Source organism: Homarus americanus, unplaced genomic scaffold (assembly GCF_018991925.1).
Source record: "Homarus americanus isolate GMGI-L3 unplaced genomic scaffold, GMGI_Hamer_2.0 scaffold46842, whole genome shotgun sequence".
In the NCBI taxonomy this organism is placed as follows: Eukaryota; Metazoa; Arthropoda; class Malacostraca; order Decapoda; family Nephropidae; genus Homarus; species Homarus americanus.
In genome coordinates this window covers 117,596-135,189 of record NW_024729010.1, presented here as the reverse complement: position 1 = coordinate 135,189, position 17,594 = coordinate 117,596, and the positions used below count along the sequence as shown (strand labels likewise).

The 17,594-nt window shown below is 49.2% G+C and overlaps 1 protein-coding gene across 1 annotated transcript in view; it reads right to left on the bottom strand.

Moving 5' to 3' along the window:
- The window catches only part of LOC121866283 (neuroligin-2-like), a gene marked incomplete at its 3' end in the record, with an annotated part of 107,488 nt that overhangs the window by 65,635 nt on the left and 24,259 nt on the right, over positions 1 to 17,594 (bottom strand). The window contains exons 2-3 of the mRNA XM_042365901.1: positions 13,077 to 13,140; positions 6,781 to 6,933 (exon numbers count right to left, since the gene is read on the bottom strand). Coding sequence (XP_042221835.1) covers positions 6,781 to 6,933; positions 13,077 to 13,140 — 217 coding nt within the window. The remainder of the gene's footprint in view (positions 1 to 6,780; positions 6,934 to 13,076; positions 13,141 to 17,594) is intronic.

Below are 17,594 nucleotides of genomic sequence, written 5' to 3'. Positions count from 1 at the left end.
TTCTCTTTCATTATCGTTCATCCCTTGAGCCGTAAGTAGGGGCGGGGGTGATCGTGAGGCCTAATCCCATTATCTCTCTCTCTCGTGTGTGTGTGTGGGGTCAAGTATGGTTGGTGGTGCGCTGAGATAGGGAGAGGCTGGTCAAGATCCACACGGAGTTAAATTCCAAACCTATTCGAAAAATCCCACAAAATAAGGTTTCGAGCCTCTATGTGTAAGGGATCATGAAAAGCTTATAATACGAAACCGAATTATATCGTAAACAGGGAGTAAAAGGTTCAGATCTCTTTATCAGAAGAGGATAAAGGTTTCGAATAGTTTTGCTCGCTGCCTCGTGGAGAGAAAAACAACAGGATTCCAATGGTTCTCCTCACTGCCTGGGGATCAGATAACGAAGCCTCGGGTCTACCACTTGCGGTTTAGAGAAGGTACTTACTGTGACACAAACCGTAATGCCCCAAAATACAGAGTTTCTGTCATGTTAGTCGAGACTCGGTACTTGCTATCACATAAACCATCATCACTCACCATACCGTGTTACCGTAATGTTTCCTCAAGTTGTGGATGGGAGTTTAGGCTAATATGCAGCAACACACACACACACACACACACACACACACACACACACACACACACACACACACACACTAAGTAACGACAATATATACCACCACCAACAACAGCAATTAAAGAGCATACATAAGCCGCGAGGATAACAGCAGTGACACAGCTCCTGCACACAACGAGGAATAGCTGGAATTACAATGAGAAACAGCAGCAGTACAATAAACAGCAGGACAGCAGCTGTAGCAACGCAGTACAGCAGAAAACACACACACACACACACACACACACACACACACACACACACACACACACACACACACACACACACACACACACACACACACACACACACTGTACCCTCTAACCCTTTACAAATTTGCCATACCCTTATAAACTAAATTAGTAATGTAACCGGTACTGCACTCGACCTTCTTCACTTCCCCATTTGTAAAGTCAAGTACCTAGTCACAGTTGGGTGGACAAGAGGTGCCCGGACGTTAACCCAGTTCCTCCTTCCCCAGAAAAATAAAGATATCCCTAACCCTCCCCAAAAACGTTTCTTGTAGCAGAATAAAAAAAAAAATTAGTGGTAAATTTCTCTCGCGTTGTGTTAGGTGGTGGCTGTGATGTACCAGGATCTACCAGCGTCAAACACGACACTCTGCCCTCCACACAAAGTCATTCGTTTTTATCTTTTTAAACATAGATAATTATTTTCCGGCTAATTCCATTACTTCCACGAAAGGGCCAGGTAGGAAGGTGGTCAGGGGGATGAAGGGGGGGGGGATGGAGGAGAGGAGGTGAAGAGGATAGATGGAAGGGAGAGGTGGAGAGAAGGAAAGTCGGGTGAAGGAAGGGAAAAGAAGGAAAGACAAAGGTGGGAGGGACGATATGGAGAAGATAGGTGGAAGGGAGGAGGTGGAAAGAATATTTGTATAGCACACGTATACAATTTTACGACTTGAGAGGAGAGAGAGAAGAGAAGGAAGGAAGGAAAGAAGGAAGGAAGGAAGGAAGGATAGAGGAGGTGGGGAAGTAAAGGCTGTACGTGTATAATACATGCGACATTATGCAAATCCTCGCCGTGAATTATTATCTGGAATAATGTCTTCACGTCAGAGATCAAACACTACTCCTCTCATTATATAATATTGACGCCTCGTGTTTTTTCTTTCATCATGTCATTATTAAGTCATCTATTCATTTTATATTCATTTATTATTATCTTGGTTTTAGGTTAGAATATCTTTGTGTGTGTGAATAAGTGTGTGTGTATGTGTTGCCCCTATACACACCTACATATAACACACACACACACACTCACACCCCCCCACAACCCCTCCCCACACTCTACCAACACATATGCTCCTCCTTACACTCACATTTCTACACCCCCTTCCCCTTAACACGGCCACAAGAGTCAAAGCACTTGGATAACGCCTTTCTGATCCCCAAGATTACAAGGGCCGCAGAAAAGTCACAGAGAATTGAGCAAAAATATTCTCCTTAGTGAAAAACAACTCGAGGTCACACGCCCCGATACGGAAAAAGATGGGGGAGAAAGTGTTTTTGAAAGGTCATTAGTTTAGAGAAAGTCTGGCAACTTTCTCCCGGCCTGATAACTGACTTGGGAGAACAGACAGACTGAGATAACGGGAGCGGGCCGACGCGTGTAGTTACAAAGGACAAACATTAATGGAACTTTAACTATCTCTGTGTCGTAATTTTAAGAGTATTTTTCGTTGTAATTGAATAATAATAATAATAATAATAATAATAATAATAATAATAACAATAATAATAATAATAATAATAATAATAATAATAATAATAATAACAATAATAATAATAATAAACAAGGATAACATAAGACTCAGTCATCAGTAACAATTTAGGATACAATTCAGTTATTTGACAGATTGCGGCGTGTGTGTGTGTGTGTGTGTGTGTGTTAGGCGTCACGGGTGATGTGTCATAGTGTCTGTATCATACTTGTGTCATATATTCTCTTCCTCCTCACACTCTCTCTCCCTCCCTCCTTCCCTCCTCTTAAGATGAAAACTCCTTGCTATTCGACCCTAACGTCACGTCATCTAACCCAACAGCACACAGTGATCGTATAGGTACACTGATTTATATTAATTATATTCCATTCTAGAGTATGATTAAGGTCCATTGTCATCTGTTTATATAATACTGTTGCCTATTGAAGCAAATGGTCTTGTAATGTAAATATTTTTCATTTTTTATTTTACATTATTAAACTCTTGGTCCTGAAGCATCTACGTGTCAATCTATTTTGCAGGTTTCGTGTTTAGTGTCATAGAAAATCGTTGTTTCGCAAAATACTAAGAATGAAATGGTTTCCTTGATTGAACTAAACAGCCACATTTATATACCTTTTCCTTCACCGTATTAAGGAAAATAATCTTATAAAGGTATGAGTAAAAGTTTTATAGATATGAATTTATGAGTTTTATATGTATAAGTTAAGAGGGTCGATGGGAGAGGTTTGGACGCCCTACAGCACACACACTGACCTTCCCATAACGACTCTCCCGTCACACCTCAAACACAGATGCCAACACCTTCTATTGTATTGTTTCCCCCCCACTGCTGAAGTCTGTCTGATTAGTAGTTTCATGGATAGTTTATTCTCTATTGTATCACCTTACGCAAATTCCCCCCACACTAGGTGACCGCTAAGTTTGTCAAGTGTCTGTACCAGCTGTTTATGTAAGTACAGTAAGACTCTGATGATGGCGGGTGTGGTGGTGGGGCAGGTGTGGTGGTGGTGGGTGTGGTGGGGCAGGTGTGGGGCAGGTGGGTGGTGTTGGGGGGCGGGTGTGGTGGTGGGGGCAGGTGTGGTGGTGGGGGCAGTGTGTGGTGGTGGGGGGCAGGTGTGGTGGTGGTGGAGGTAGTGGTGAGTGTGGGTGGTGGGGGCGGGTGTGGTGGGGCAGGTATGGTGGTGTTGGTGGTGGTGGAGGCGGGTATGGCGGTGGTGGGGTCAGAGTGTCAACCAGGCCGTCTCTGAGCTAGTTATAACCGGGAGAAAAATAGCAAGTGCTTGAGAGGCCATAAACACTGGTGGAGGGCGAGGCTTCTCCCGCGCCCTCACGTCCACCCGATTTACAACACGGCTTAAGGTCCTCACTCCTGGCCCGCAGCCCTGGTCTTAGCCCCCCCTCTCGTCTAACTGGTTCTTAGGATGGCTGGGACTTATGAAAGGTTGGGTCAGAGGGGGCTGGATGAGAGGGCTGGGATGAGGGGTTGGGTGAGAGGGGGCTGGGTGAGAGGGCTGGATCAGAGGGGGTTGGGTGAGAGGAGGCTGGGTGAGGAGGGCTGGGTGAGAGGGGTTGGGTGAGAGGGGGGCTGGGTGAGAGGGGGCTGGGTGAGAGGGGGCTGGGTGAGGGGGGCTGGGTGAGAGGGGCTGGGTGGAGGGGGCTGGGTGAGAGGGGCTGGAGGAGGGCTGGGTGAGGGAGGGGGCTGGGTGAGAGGGAGGCTGGGTGAGGAGGGAGGCTGGGTGAGAGGAGGCTGGGTGAGAGGGAGGGAGGGGGCTGGGTGAGAGGGAGGCTGGGTGAGGGGGGCTGGGTGAGAGGGGGCTGGGTGAGGGAGGGGGCCGGGTGAGAGGGGTGAGGGGGGGCTGGGTGAGAGGGGGCTGGGTGGGTGAGGGGCTGGGAGGGAGGCTGGGTGAGGGAGGCTGGGTGAGAATGGGGCTGGGTGGGGGGCTGGGTGGGGAGGGGGCTGGGTGAGATGGGCTGAGGGGGCTGAGGGGGAGAGGGGCTGGGTGGGGAGGGAGTGAGAGGGGGTGGGTGAGAGGGGGCTGGGTGAGAGGGAGAGCTGGGTGAGGCTGGGTGAGAGGGGCTGGGTGAGAGGAGAGCTGGGTGAGAGGAGAGCTGGGTGAGAGGGAGGGTGAGCTGGTGAGAGGGCTGGGTGAGAGAGGAGCTGGGAGAGCTGGGCTGGGTCAGACAGGGACTGGGTCAGACGGGCTGGGTCAGACGGGGCTGGGTCTGGGTTAGAGAGGGGCTGGGTCAGAGAGGGCTGAGTCAGAGGGGCTGGGTCAGAGAAGGGCCAGAGGGGCTGGGTCAGAAGGATAGCTGGCTCAGAGGGATAGCTGGGTCAGAGAGGGCTGGGTCAGAGGTCAGAGGCTGGGTCAGAGAGGCTGGGTCAGAGGTCAGAGAGGGGGGGGCTGGGTCTCATTCACATTAACCTAACCCAGTACGTTTATTCACCGATAAGTCGGAGAGAGGAAAAATCACCGTCATCATTCCTACCACAATGCACTGGGTCTCATTCACATTAACCTAACCCAGTACGTTTATTCACCGATAAGTCGGAGAGAGGAAAAATCACCGTCATCATTCCTACCACAATGCACCGCGATAAACACCTCGTGACGTCACAAGACACCGTACAGAGGCGCTGACTGCCCGCACAAAAGTGGCACACAGTGGGGGAGTTTATACTGTATACATAACAATATCTCACAGACAAAGCTCAGCTCTACGCTCCCAACTTTACTGGGAATAAAAATCTTGATTATTTTTGTCAGGGCCAAAAGCGCCGCGGGAGGGAACAAGAGGAATGACTGACAGTAAGACAATCGCATCCCACAATGGTGACATGGCCGATATTCCCATTTAGGTGATGTGACAAATTCAGTCCTTATTGACATGACGTTCAATAACCCCCCTGTCCCATTTCTTCTTTACCTTGCGGGACTCTGCTCCGGAAAACCATTTTTCATGTGCACTGATAAGATCTGATTCAGATCTGGCAAACCCGAAAGAGAAAATTCGTAAAAGAAGAAAAAAAAAAAGACGAGATTTTTCTAATATCCACCGTGACTTATTTTCACCGGGTCGGTCCTCTTGCGTGGGGGAGACACCAGCTGGGGAGAATAATCCAGCAGGCGCCACTCATTGTTCGTGGGTATTATCACGGACCACCAGAGGAGAACCCCAAACAACGGTAACTCTGGGGACGACACCACGTTAGTAAGAGTCTCGCTGATATGTAAACGACCAATTTTAATCATCATCTGTGACCGCCATAGCCATGAGGGAGCCAACGGCGCGGTAAGGTCTCAATTGTTTTACTGTTCTGAAGGAAGTTTAGCCTGAGGACTGTTTGAGAGAAGAGAAGAGAAAAGAAGAGAGGAGTTATGTGTCGATCTGGCAGGGAGTGAAACATTCACCACTACTATCACCACCACCACCATCCTCACCACACCCCCACCACCATCACCACCATTATCTCCTCCTCTGGCCTGGTAACAAATCCATTAACTTATTATCAATGACCCCTCAGAGACAGGAGTTATTTGTTCCTATACTCCCCCACGTCACTGTTGGCACTCACTATAAATTATGTTTTATATCATTTGGTTTCGAGGCGGGAGTTGCAAGAGATAAAACACAGCTTCTGTTCGTCTCTCTACCAGGTTCGGGGATGATGGGTGGGGTGGGATTAGGGTATCGGGTGAAAGAGACGTGTGAAAGGACAAGGAGGAAGAGGACAAGGAGGAAGAGGACAAGGAGGAAGAGGACAAAGAGGAGGAGGAGTTAATAAACATCTGAGAGACTAAACTTCGTGATGAACATGAAAGGGAAAAAGAGCATTGTTGACGTTAAGGCTTATTAAAAATACTAGTAAGCTTTTGAGGGAAAGGTGGTGTGGGTTATGAAGTAAGGGTGTATGATGGGGTTATGATGCGGGTGTGTGGGGCTGGTGTGGGTTATGAGGTGGGGATGTATGAATGGTGGGGTTATGAGGGCAGTGCAATATGACGTTTTGCATCCACTTGTACCCGGTGATGTGTTCGTCAGTCTGAAGGTACAGTAAGGTACAGTAAGGTACAGTAAGGTACAGTACAGTATTTTGGTGACTTCGTAAAGCGTTTTAATCCTAGTGAACCACATTTTAATGGTTTGGTCTCGAGTTTATTAGGAGTGGAGTTTCTTGGGACTTGGGCCTATTGGGACTGGGATCCCTTGGGACTGGGGCCGATTACACTGAGAGTCTATTACACTGGGGGTCTATTATACTGAGGCCTATTGGGGGTCTATTACACTAGGGGTCTATTAGGACAACGGGTCCCTTTAAGCCGGAAGTTGACGGTGATGAACACAGATGAAGAAAATTCAACTCAATAAAGACCCCGAAGACTTAAGACAACAGGAGGAGGAGGTGGAGGAGGAAGGAAAGACTCACCTAACACGCCAAGACGGAAGTTGACGGTAACGACGACGACACGACCAACGGAAGCGAGGACAGAGCCGTCGTAAGGGTTGCCGCTGTTCCACTCGTAAGACTCCCCGTGGATGTAGACCATGACGGGGTGGCGCTGGTGGTCACGTCTGCTGGCTGAAACGCACAAGAGAAGATTAGTATACTGAGGTGTAAGTAGGGGGGAGGGAGGGTGTGAGGGGGGGATTGACGGAGAAGGGTGGGGAAGGGAAAGAGGGAAAGAAAGGGAGAACAGGAACATGAGGAAGAATAGGAAAATGGAAATGGGGAGTAAGGGAGGTGAATTACAGGAGGGGAAACGGATGAAAAGGAAGGAAAAGGAAGGAAAGGGAGGAACAAAGACAGGGGAAATGGTGTAAACGAGAGAGAGAGAGAGAGAGAGAGAGAGAGAGATATTAATATAGTTACAATGTATACTGTATTTAAATTTGACCTTTACATAAACTAAAGTCGGACGTAATCACTGGAGGTCGGTTACACTAACAAGCTGAAATCTTGACAAACAAACAAAAAACCCTAACACAAGCCATGCAGTTTCAGCCTAAAATGAATTAGTTACACACCAAAGAAGAAATGACGTGTGTGTGTGTGTGTGTGTGTGTGTGTGTGTGTGTGTGTGTGTGTGTGTGTGTGTGTTATTACCACTGTACATTTCCCTTATATTCCCTACACTTAATGATGAAATATTACTCTAACAATCTTCCTCAATACTCCATCATTTACTAGGATGTTACCACAAGAAGAATATTCCTTCACCAGTATTCCTTAACAGCCCCTATATCCCCCTGAGAAATATTACCTAAAGACTATTCCTCCTCCTTACTTAAAGAAAAAAATACAAATAAAAAACACAGAAATTACCACCTAAGCTCTAGAACTAAATCCCATTTTATAACCTTCCAAGAAAATCAATCAAACGACCTTACGTAATTTTTTATTATTAATTCCTGAGAAACACACATTACACACTAACGAATTATTCTCCTTTTTTTGGGGGGGGCTCTATAAAGTATTCAGTGAACACGCCCGAGACATCAAAGAGCACACGCATTCAAATGAGCTTCCCGTCATTAATACTGAAGACGGGAAATCTGATTATAACATCCCTTGGAGCGAGGAGAAACGTAATTGGATTCCTCTGTCGTGTATTCTTTCATATTTTTATTTATTCTTTTAATATAATTTTTTTTCTTCATGTTTTCTTTTTTTGGTGGTGAATATTAAGGTCAAAATCATAACTATTATTTGTGGTTGATTGTGTGTGTTCTATGAATGCCTCTACGGGTTGGGTTGGGTTGGGTTGGGTTGGGTTGGTTGGCATTGACCGATACGAAATCTTGATTGACTAATTCTTTAACTGATCGACATGACTGACTAAATGACTGGATGCCTGATGATGATCTGAGTGACTGATTGAACTGGGTGACTGACGAGGCTCAGCAGACAAGACGACCAAGATACAGCATTACTCCCACGTCCCCCGGCCCTCTTACTCTACAAGCACCTCTACACCCCCGGCCCTCTTACTCTACAAGCACCTCTACACCCCCGGCCCTCTTACTCTACAAGCTTTGCACCTCCGGCCCTCTTACTCACAAGCTCCCCACACCCCCGGCCCCTTATGCTACAAGCACTTTTTGCACCTCCGGCCCCACACCACAAGCACCCCACACCCCTGCTGGCCCCTTACACCACACACACCCCCGCCCCCCACACCACAAGCACCTCTGCACCCCCGGCCCCTTATGCTACAAGCACCCCACACCCCAGGCCCCTTATGCACCCCCACCCCCCGGCCCTCACAAGCACCCCCACACCCCGGCTCCCCTTAATATACAAGCACCTCTACACCCCCGGCCCTTTATGCTACAAGCACCTCTACACCCCAGGCCCCTTATGCTACAAGCACCTCTTTGCACCCCCGGCCCTCTTACTCTACAAGCACCTCTTTGCACCCCCGGCCCTCTTAAACTAAACACTTTTCACAAGGTAACAGGATAGAAACTGATGCTCAACCCTCACGTGTCGGCATCTCGCTCAAGTGCTCAAATCCTCGTTCTGTCCAAGTGTCCAGATTCAAAAAATAAATAAAAATAATAATAAAAAATATTCGCATAACTCCTCCTAAGTGAAGAAATAAAAACGAACTTAACTGGTTAATTTAAGCTAATGCTCCAAAAATAACGTCCACAAAATGGCCTCGTAATTGCACTGAGACTTTACCTTAAAGAGATAAGTTTGCTCAATACTTAAGACTATTTACGTTGAGAATCTTTGGAAATATTCTATGTGTTAGATTTTCGTCTACTGTTAAAGATGTCAAACCTAACCTAACCTAACCTAACCTAACCTAACCTAACCTAACCTAACCTAACCCGAACGAGACGGTACAACGCCATCTATGAGTTAAAAAAATCAGTTCGTAGTCTCAGGTGTTTCAAGGGAGTTCAGTTCGTGTCTGTATCATCAGTCTTTTAAAACGCTTTCATACGGGAAATTAACACACACGCCACGCCCACGCACGCACGCACGCACGCACGCACGCACCGCCATCTGGAAAAACGAAAGTCTGTGACTGTGACTTTCATTGAATTCACCAAAGCTTTTGACCTAGTTGACCACAATTTAATCATCAACAAAGCCCTTGACCTCGGGTTTCAAAGAAGTCTTATACCGTGGCTCACAGACTTCCTCAGTGACCGACGCCAAGCCGTTCGCTTCCGAGGGGCTGTCTCCACTTTTCAGTCACTCACCTGTGGCGTCCCCCAAGGCACCAAGATGGGACCGCTCTGCTTCCTTATGCTTATCAATGATGCCCTAAGATAAACCCCTGCTCGCTGGAAATATGTCGGCGACTCCACCATTAGGATCAGTGTCAACAACTCTGCTCCCTACTATACCGCCCTCCAGGATTTATTGAACAGTCTCCAAAATTGGGCCATCAACAACCACGTCACCATCAACCATACCAAGACCATGGTTATGCACATCAACCTCTCGTCCGACGTTGTCCCACCCCCTTCCATTACTTTAGGTCCCAACACACCCCAGGTTGCAAACTCCACTAAGCTCCTCGGCGTCACCATAGACAACAAACTAAATTGGAAAACACAGTGAAGTTGTCAAATCCTCCAGTTTCCGTCTCCACCTCCTCCGCCGACTCAAGTCTATCGAGTTCCTGCGCCCGAGCTCCTCAGTGTTTACTCAACATTCATACTTCCGAAGCTCACCTATGCCTCTTCTACCTGATCTTCCTCCCCAAATGCCACACAACGTAAACACTTAGAAAAAGCGCAAAAGAGGACATGCAAGAGTATTCTCTCCCCTTCCCACTCCACATATCAAGAAGCACTCAACACACTGACCCTCTCGGCTCTCTCTGACCACGACCTCATCTGCAAATTTGGTGAGAAACTTCTGCACCATCCTCGACACCGGCTCCTACTACCACCCGAGATCCCTCGTCCGAGAATTACTGTTCGACACCACAACCGCATCCAGCCCATACGAGCACGAACTGATCGCTATAAGAACAGCCCAGTTCCAACCACTGTAAAAATTATCAATAACTTGTAATCAACCAGTGTGTTCACTCCCAGTCAATCTTACTTTTTGCACTGTCACTATGTTAAAATGCCCTGTAGTATGACCTTCTCCCCGCCTATTCATTATATATCACATTTATATCACTTATGTTGCTTGTATATTATATTTGTCAATCAAGAGACCCATTCCCCAATTATGCAACTGTATATTTTCAGCCTTCCGGCTGCCATGCTCTTTTAATAAACCGTTATTATTATTATTATTATTAGTGTACACACACACACACACACACACACACACACACACACACACACACACACACACAGATCTATATTTTTTAATTAGTGAGAGAAGAAACAATATCCAAAGACTTGCTGAGGTTGTTTAACTTAATGTGATGTTGCAGAGGTAAAAACAAGATTCAATTGGCCCTTTTTATCGCGTGCGTGTGTGTGTGTGTGTGTGTGTGTGTGTGTGTGTGTGTGTGTGTGTGTGTGTGTGTGAGCGTTTGGCGAAGGTGTTTAACTCTCTCTCTCCCATTTCTACCGTCCCTTTTCTACTCAACTTCTTTCTTCTTCCTACTAGTCCTCCTCTTTCTCTCACTCCTCCTTTTTCCCCATTACATCCCCTCCCTCTTCCTCCTCTCAACTTTCTCTTCCCCCTCTCCATCTCTCATTCGCCTATACCCCCCCATCCTCTCTCCCCTCACATTCTTTCCTCCCTCACATCCCCCTCTCTCCCTTTAGATCTGTCTCCTCATATCATCCTTACACTTCCCCTCACCCCTCACATTCCCCACCTCTTACTTCCCCTTACTACTCACATCCTCCTCTCTCTCCCCTCACATTCCCTTCTCTCCGTTCACATCACCCCCCCTCACCCCCACATCCTCTCACCCCTCAAATCACCCCTTCTTTCCTCACAATTTCGTCAAAGTGCCTCAAGAAGCGGAAGCAATTCTCTTTCCCTCACTCAGTCAGTCAGTCAGTGGGGGTGGGGGTGGGGGGGGGACCCAGCATCGTACCCTCACCCCCCTCCCTGCCACTCCAAACTCCCCTCACAATTTTCAATCTCACTCAACAAAAACGCACAAGAGTGAACGAACGAAATTATCAAGCAAATCATGCATGAGTAAGAGGCAAAAGTTGTTATTTTTCATTCCAGTGAAGTAAATATTATAAACAGATTGTCTTTGGAGAACCATTGTGCATTTGTTGAACTAAGAATGATTTGTCACTTTATATTTTAGTGAAGAAAATATATCAAGATGAATGACAGTGAAGAAAATTATATACGTGTTAGAGTTATTATACAAGTGACACTAAAATGTATTTGTAGATGTAAGTATATGTTTTTATCCTTCTAAATGGTGGACTTTTTAATGAAAATATTACCTGTCGTTGTTACATTCCACCAAAGAAAACGTACACATGAAAGACGTCACTGATGTAGACTTTCCATCCTCAATTCGACAACCAAAAATAAATAAAATAAAATACATAGAAAATATAACTCAAGAAAATTTAACGGACTATTTAGAGACGAAAATCCGTTATATCGAGGGTCTGGTAGATAGGAAACCCCCCCCCCCCCAACTAACTTATTATGTAGAGAAGTTCGTTATATAGAGGTTTCACTGAACTTCCCACAAAAAATATTAGTCTTTTTTTTCACTTCCTGTTAAGAAAAATGTAAGGCAGGAAAGGTAAACAAACAGAAAGTTAAAAAAAACGATAAACTGAAGATTTGGGCCGAGTTTTGTTACATCTGGTGATTAAATGAGCTAAAGATATCTGGTAGGGTAGGTTAGGTTAGGGTGATTAATACTGAGGCAGGGTGATAAAAAACTAAAAAAAAACATGCTTGAAGAATCACTTACGTTACTATCAGTCAGTTTCTAATCAAACAACGGACAGTTTTCACCTGTGTTTGAATACTAGAAGCCTTTTGGGTGGTCAGGTGTAGTGGTAAAGATTTAAAACCATGACCCTGTCCCCACGACTCTCACCACGACCCTATCATCAGTATTTCCCTCACCACTGAACCTCCTCTCATCACCACGACCCCGTCAGCGTCCTAAACTCCTGACGGTGGTGTGGTGATGAAGTGCCCTGAATGCCAGGTCGACTTAACCCGTAGTCATGGCGCCCAGTGTTGCTGTTGGCAAGGTGGGCGGATGAATGGGGGGGGGGGGAGAGGGAGGGTGAAATGAAGAGTTTAGAGTGGGAGGGGATTGGAGAGAAGTGGGGAAGGGTGAAGAGAGGAGGAGTGGGTTGATGAGGGAAGGGGTAAAGTCGGGATGAGGAAGAGAGCAGAGGAGGGGAGGGGAATAATAGTAAGGAGGGTAAGCTGCTAGGCAGACAAATGAGGAGGGAATGTGGGTGAGAAAGAGAGGAGAGGAGAGTGGAAGGGAGAGGAGGGTGGAGGGGAGAGGAGGGTGGAGGGAGAGGGGAGGAGAGGAGGGGAGAGGAGAGAGGAGGGGAGAGAGGAGGAGGAGGAGGGAGAGAGAGAGGGAAGGAGGGAGAGGAGAGGAGAGAAGACTGAGAAAATGGTGTAGCTAAAACATCAACTACAAAGAAGCAGCAGAGAGAGAGAGAGAGAGAGAGAGAGAGAGCTCATGACAACCTTTACAAAACACTCCCTCCCTTCCCTCCACAACACATCACCTTCCTCCCCCCAACCACATTCACCCCACTGTGACCATCATCTCTCACCTGTAGTTACCATCTTCTTAGCCTCTGTCCTCACCTGCAGCGTTGCCACCGATCTCTCCGGGACCTTCAGGCAACAATCCTCAAACCACAACACAACGTTAATATAGGAATTATTTTGTCTTTAGTGAGCTTTTTTGATAGTTATTTTGGTTATGTTTATTGTGTTCCAGTGTGTTCAGGATATTTCCAAGTATTTACGATAGTGTAGGATGCTTTGTCAATGCAAACATATTAGAACATTGTCACTTTAAGACCATTATCTCAGACAGACGGATAAATGGACAGACAAACAGACCATAAATATAATACAGACAGACAAATAGACAGACAAATGATAATAGATAGAAAAATGAAAGGTCAAAGACAGAGACAGACACAGGGACGTACAGACGCAGGTAAATACGTGTAGGTGATGAAGAAGAGGGTGATGCGTGGGGGGTGGGGTGGGGCGCTAAGGACATCGATATAACAAAATAATTGCCACCAACCACCAGTATATAAAACCGTTTGATGTTTTACTACTATCCCCGATGAATCCCTTACCAGGTAACTCCTTCTTACTCCCGCCAGGTAACTCTCTGCCTCCCTGCCACAGGTAACTCTCCCACCCCTCCGGCCAGGTAACTTCCTCCCTGCCAGGTAATCCTCCACCCCTCAGGTAACTCTCCCACCCCTCCGCCAGGTAACTCTCCTCCTCGCCAGGCAACCTCCCACCCTCCCTCGCTGTTAATCCCTCCCACCTCCTGCCAGGTAACTCTCCTCCCGCCAGGTAACTCTCCCAATTTCCCGCCAGGTAACTCTCCAACCCCTCCCTGCCAGGAAACTCTCCCCGCCAGGCAATCTCCCTGCCAGGTAACTCTCCCGCCAGGTAACCCTCCCTCCCCCCGCCAGGTAACTCTCCTCCCCGCCAGGTAACTCTCCTCCCCGGCCAGGTAATCTCTCCACCCCTGCCCCGCCAGGTAATCTCTCCCTCCCGCCAGGTATCTCTCCCACCCTCCCTGCCACAGGTAATCCCCACCACCCCTCGCCAGGTAACTCTACCACCCCCTGCCTCACAGGCAACTTTCCCCTTCCTCGCCATGTAACTCCTCCCACCCCCTCCCCCGCCAGGTATCTCTCCCCACCCTCCCCACAGTAATTCTCCCCCCGCCAGGTAATCCTCCCTCCCCAGGACCCACCCTCCCTCAGGTAACTCCCCCGTCTCTACTTCCTCATTTTAGTTGCCTCACATTCATCATCTCTCCCTTTCTTCCTCCTTCTCTCTCCATCACCTTACTTCATTATCTTCTCCCACTCTCTTACACCCTCCATCAGGTTATCTTCCCTCTTCCTTTTTTTCCCTGCCTCACCTTGAAGTTGTTTCACCCTTCCTTCCTTCCTTCCTTCCTTCCTTCCTTCCTTCCTTCATATTACATCGTTATAATCTCACTCGCTCTTTCGTGATGTAAACAAAACCACCTTTTTATAAAATAATAAGAAGTGTTGTGTGGTTCAGGGTATAGTGCTCTTGATGGTGGTGGTGGTGGTGATGATGGTGGTGGAGGAGGCAGGATGATGATGGTGGTGATGGTGGTGATGATGGTGGAGGCAGGGTGATGATGGTGGTGATGGTGGTGGAGGCAGGGTGATGATGGTGGTGATGGTGGTGGTGGTGGTGATGATGGTGGTGGAGGAGGCAGGATGATGATGGTGGTGATGGTGAGTGGAGGCAGGGTGATGATGGTGTGGTGATGGTGGTGGAGGCAGGGTGATGATGGTGGTGGTGGAGCAGGATGATGATGGTGGTGATGGTGGTGGAGCCAGGAGTGATGATGGTGGTGATGGTGGTGGAGGCAGGAGTGATGGTGGTGATGGGGCGGATGATGATGGTGGTGATGGTGGTGGAGGCAGAAGGGTGATGATGTAGATGGTGGTGGGCAGAGTGATGGTGTAGTAGTAGCGTCACTCTGGGAAGAGGGGGGGACGAAGGGGGAGGAAGACGATGTCAACTCCTTCAGCATAACTTAGGCAATATCTGGATGCTGCAGGGCGTCACATCCGGCTGGCTGGCTGGCTCATTACTCAGGCATCGCTCAGTCCCCCCTACTGCATGACGTGCCCTACAACCACCATCTTCACAACAACCACCACCACTATCGTATTCCAACCACCACCATTACAACAACGTAGCAACAACCACCACCACCACCACCACCACTCCTACATGTGACATCGTGTTTGTCCAACTTGTGGCAGACAAGACTATTAACGACCCGCCCCTCCCTCCCTCCCTCCCAAGACCTCCCTGGATTAATTATCTCCTCATAATAGCTGCACGAGAACGTCAGGGCGAGTGGTAGCCTGCAGAAGACGGTACATAGTGGTGATGGCAGGCATGTGGAGGAGGAGGTGGGAGGGAGGAGGGGGAGGAGGGAGGGATGGAGGAGGTTGGAGGGAAGGGAGGGAGGGAGGGGGAGTGGAGAAAGGAGGGAGGGAGGGAGGAGGGAGGGTGGGTGGAGGAAGAGGGAGGAGGGAGGGAGGAGGGAGGGTGTGAGAGGGAGGGGAGGGAGGGAGGGGGGGGTGGAGAGAGGGAGGGAGGAGGGAGGGGGAGGAGGGTGGAGGGGGAGGGAGGGAGGGAGGAGGGGAGGGGGAGGGGGAGGGAGGAGGGAGGGAGGGAGGGGGTGGAGGGAGGGGAAGGGAGGGAGGAGGGAGGGGGAGGGAGGGGGTGGGGAGGAGGGAGGAGGAGGGGGAGGGAGGGTGGAGGGGAGGGGGAGAGAGGGAAGGGAGGGAGGGAGGAGGGAGGTGGAGGGAGGGAGGGAGGGAGGGAGGGGGTGGGTGGAGGGAGGGAGGGAGGGGGAGGAGGGAGGGAGGGTGGAGGGGGAGGGGGGGGAGGGAGGAGGGGGTTGGGGGAGGGGGTGGAATGGATTAAGGGTGCTTGCAGGGAGGCCAGAGGTAGGGTGGCCTTCTTCTAATTAATTTGAGAACTCAGCGTCTGGTCTGATGCTGCGTCACGGGGCCTCCCTACTCCGGTGGTGGTGATGGGTGGGGGTGTGTGGTGGTGGTGTTTACTGGTGTTTAGTGGTGTGGTGTGGTGATGTGGTGGTATGTGGTGGGGTATGTGGTGATGTGGTGGTGGTGTGGTGATGTGATGGTGGTGATGTGGTGGTGGTCTGTGGTGTGGTATGTGGTGGGTGTGTGGTACGTGGTGTGGTATGTGGTGGGTGTGTGGTACGTGGTGGTGTAGTGGTGATGATGTGGTAGTTGTGTAGTGGTGGTGTGTGTAGTGGTGTGCCATGGTGGTGGGGGGTGGTGGGTGGGGTGGTGGTGGGGGTGGTGGTGGGGGTGGTGGTGGGGGTGTGGTGGTGGTGGGGGGTGGTGGAGTGGGGGTGGTGGTGTGGGTGTGTGGTGGTGTGGGTGGTGGTGGGGTGGGGAGTTGGGGGGGTGGGGGTGCAGAGATTGGTGGGGGTGGTGGTGGGGATGGTGGTGGGGGGGTGGTGGTGTGGGTGTATTGGTGTGGTGTGGGTGTGGTGGTGGTGTGTTGGGGTCTTCCTTCTTGTCCAACTGGAGAGAGGGCCATTAGATTTGGACCTGAGTTTGTCTGTAAGTTTGGGTGGGTAAGGTGAAAGTTACGTGCCTGTGTGTGTGTGTGTGTGTGTGTGTGTGTGTGTGTGTGCAGCACAACATACACTTTCAGTGACCTTTATTTTCCAATATCTTGACCCTCCGCTGGATTCAGATCTCCCCAGAGGATGACCTGTTGACCTGGAATGTATAATACAGTGCCGCTCCTCCCGTGGCTCCTGGGTCAGTGCCAGCAGTAGTCTCCGTGTTATATACTGTATATACAGTATAACCCACTGAATATAACTTGGTGCAGAAAACAATTAAATATACCTCACAACACACACACGCACACACACGCGCACACACACACACACACACACACACACACACACACACACACACACACACACACGCGCACACACGCGCACACACCGCGCACACACACACACGCGCACACACACACACACACACACACACACACACACACACACACACACACACACAGACGCACACACAGTACAAGAATTCATACCAACTTTACCCCATACATATCTTACCCTCCTCTACTCACAGGAAGCCCTTTTTCCTTTTTTCGCCTCCTCCTTTTTACACCTGTTCTCCTCCACACACACCTGTTCTCCTCCACACACCTGCTCTCTCCACACACCTGTTCTCCTCCACACACCCGCCCTCCTCCACACCCCGCCCTCCTCCGGGCCCGCCCTCCTCCACACACCTACTCCTCCACACACCTGCCCTCCCTCCACACCTGCTCTCCTCCACACACCTCCCCTCCTACACACCGGCCTCCTCCACACACCTGCTCTCTCCACACACCCCGCCCTCCTCACACCCGCCCTCCTCCACACACACCCGCCCTCCCTCCACACACCCCGCCCTCCTCCACACACTCTCCTCCACACACCTACTCTCCTCCACCTCTCTCCTCCATACACCGGTCCTCCTCCACACACC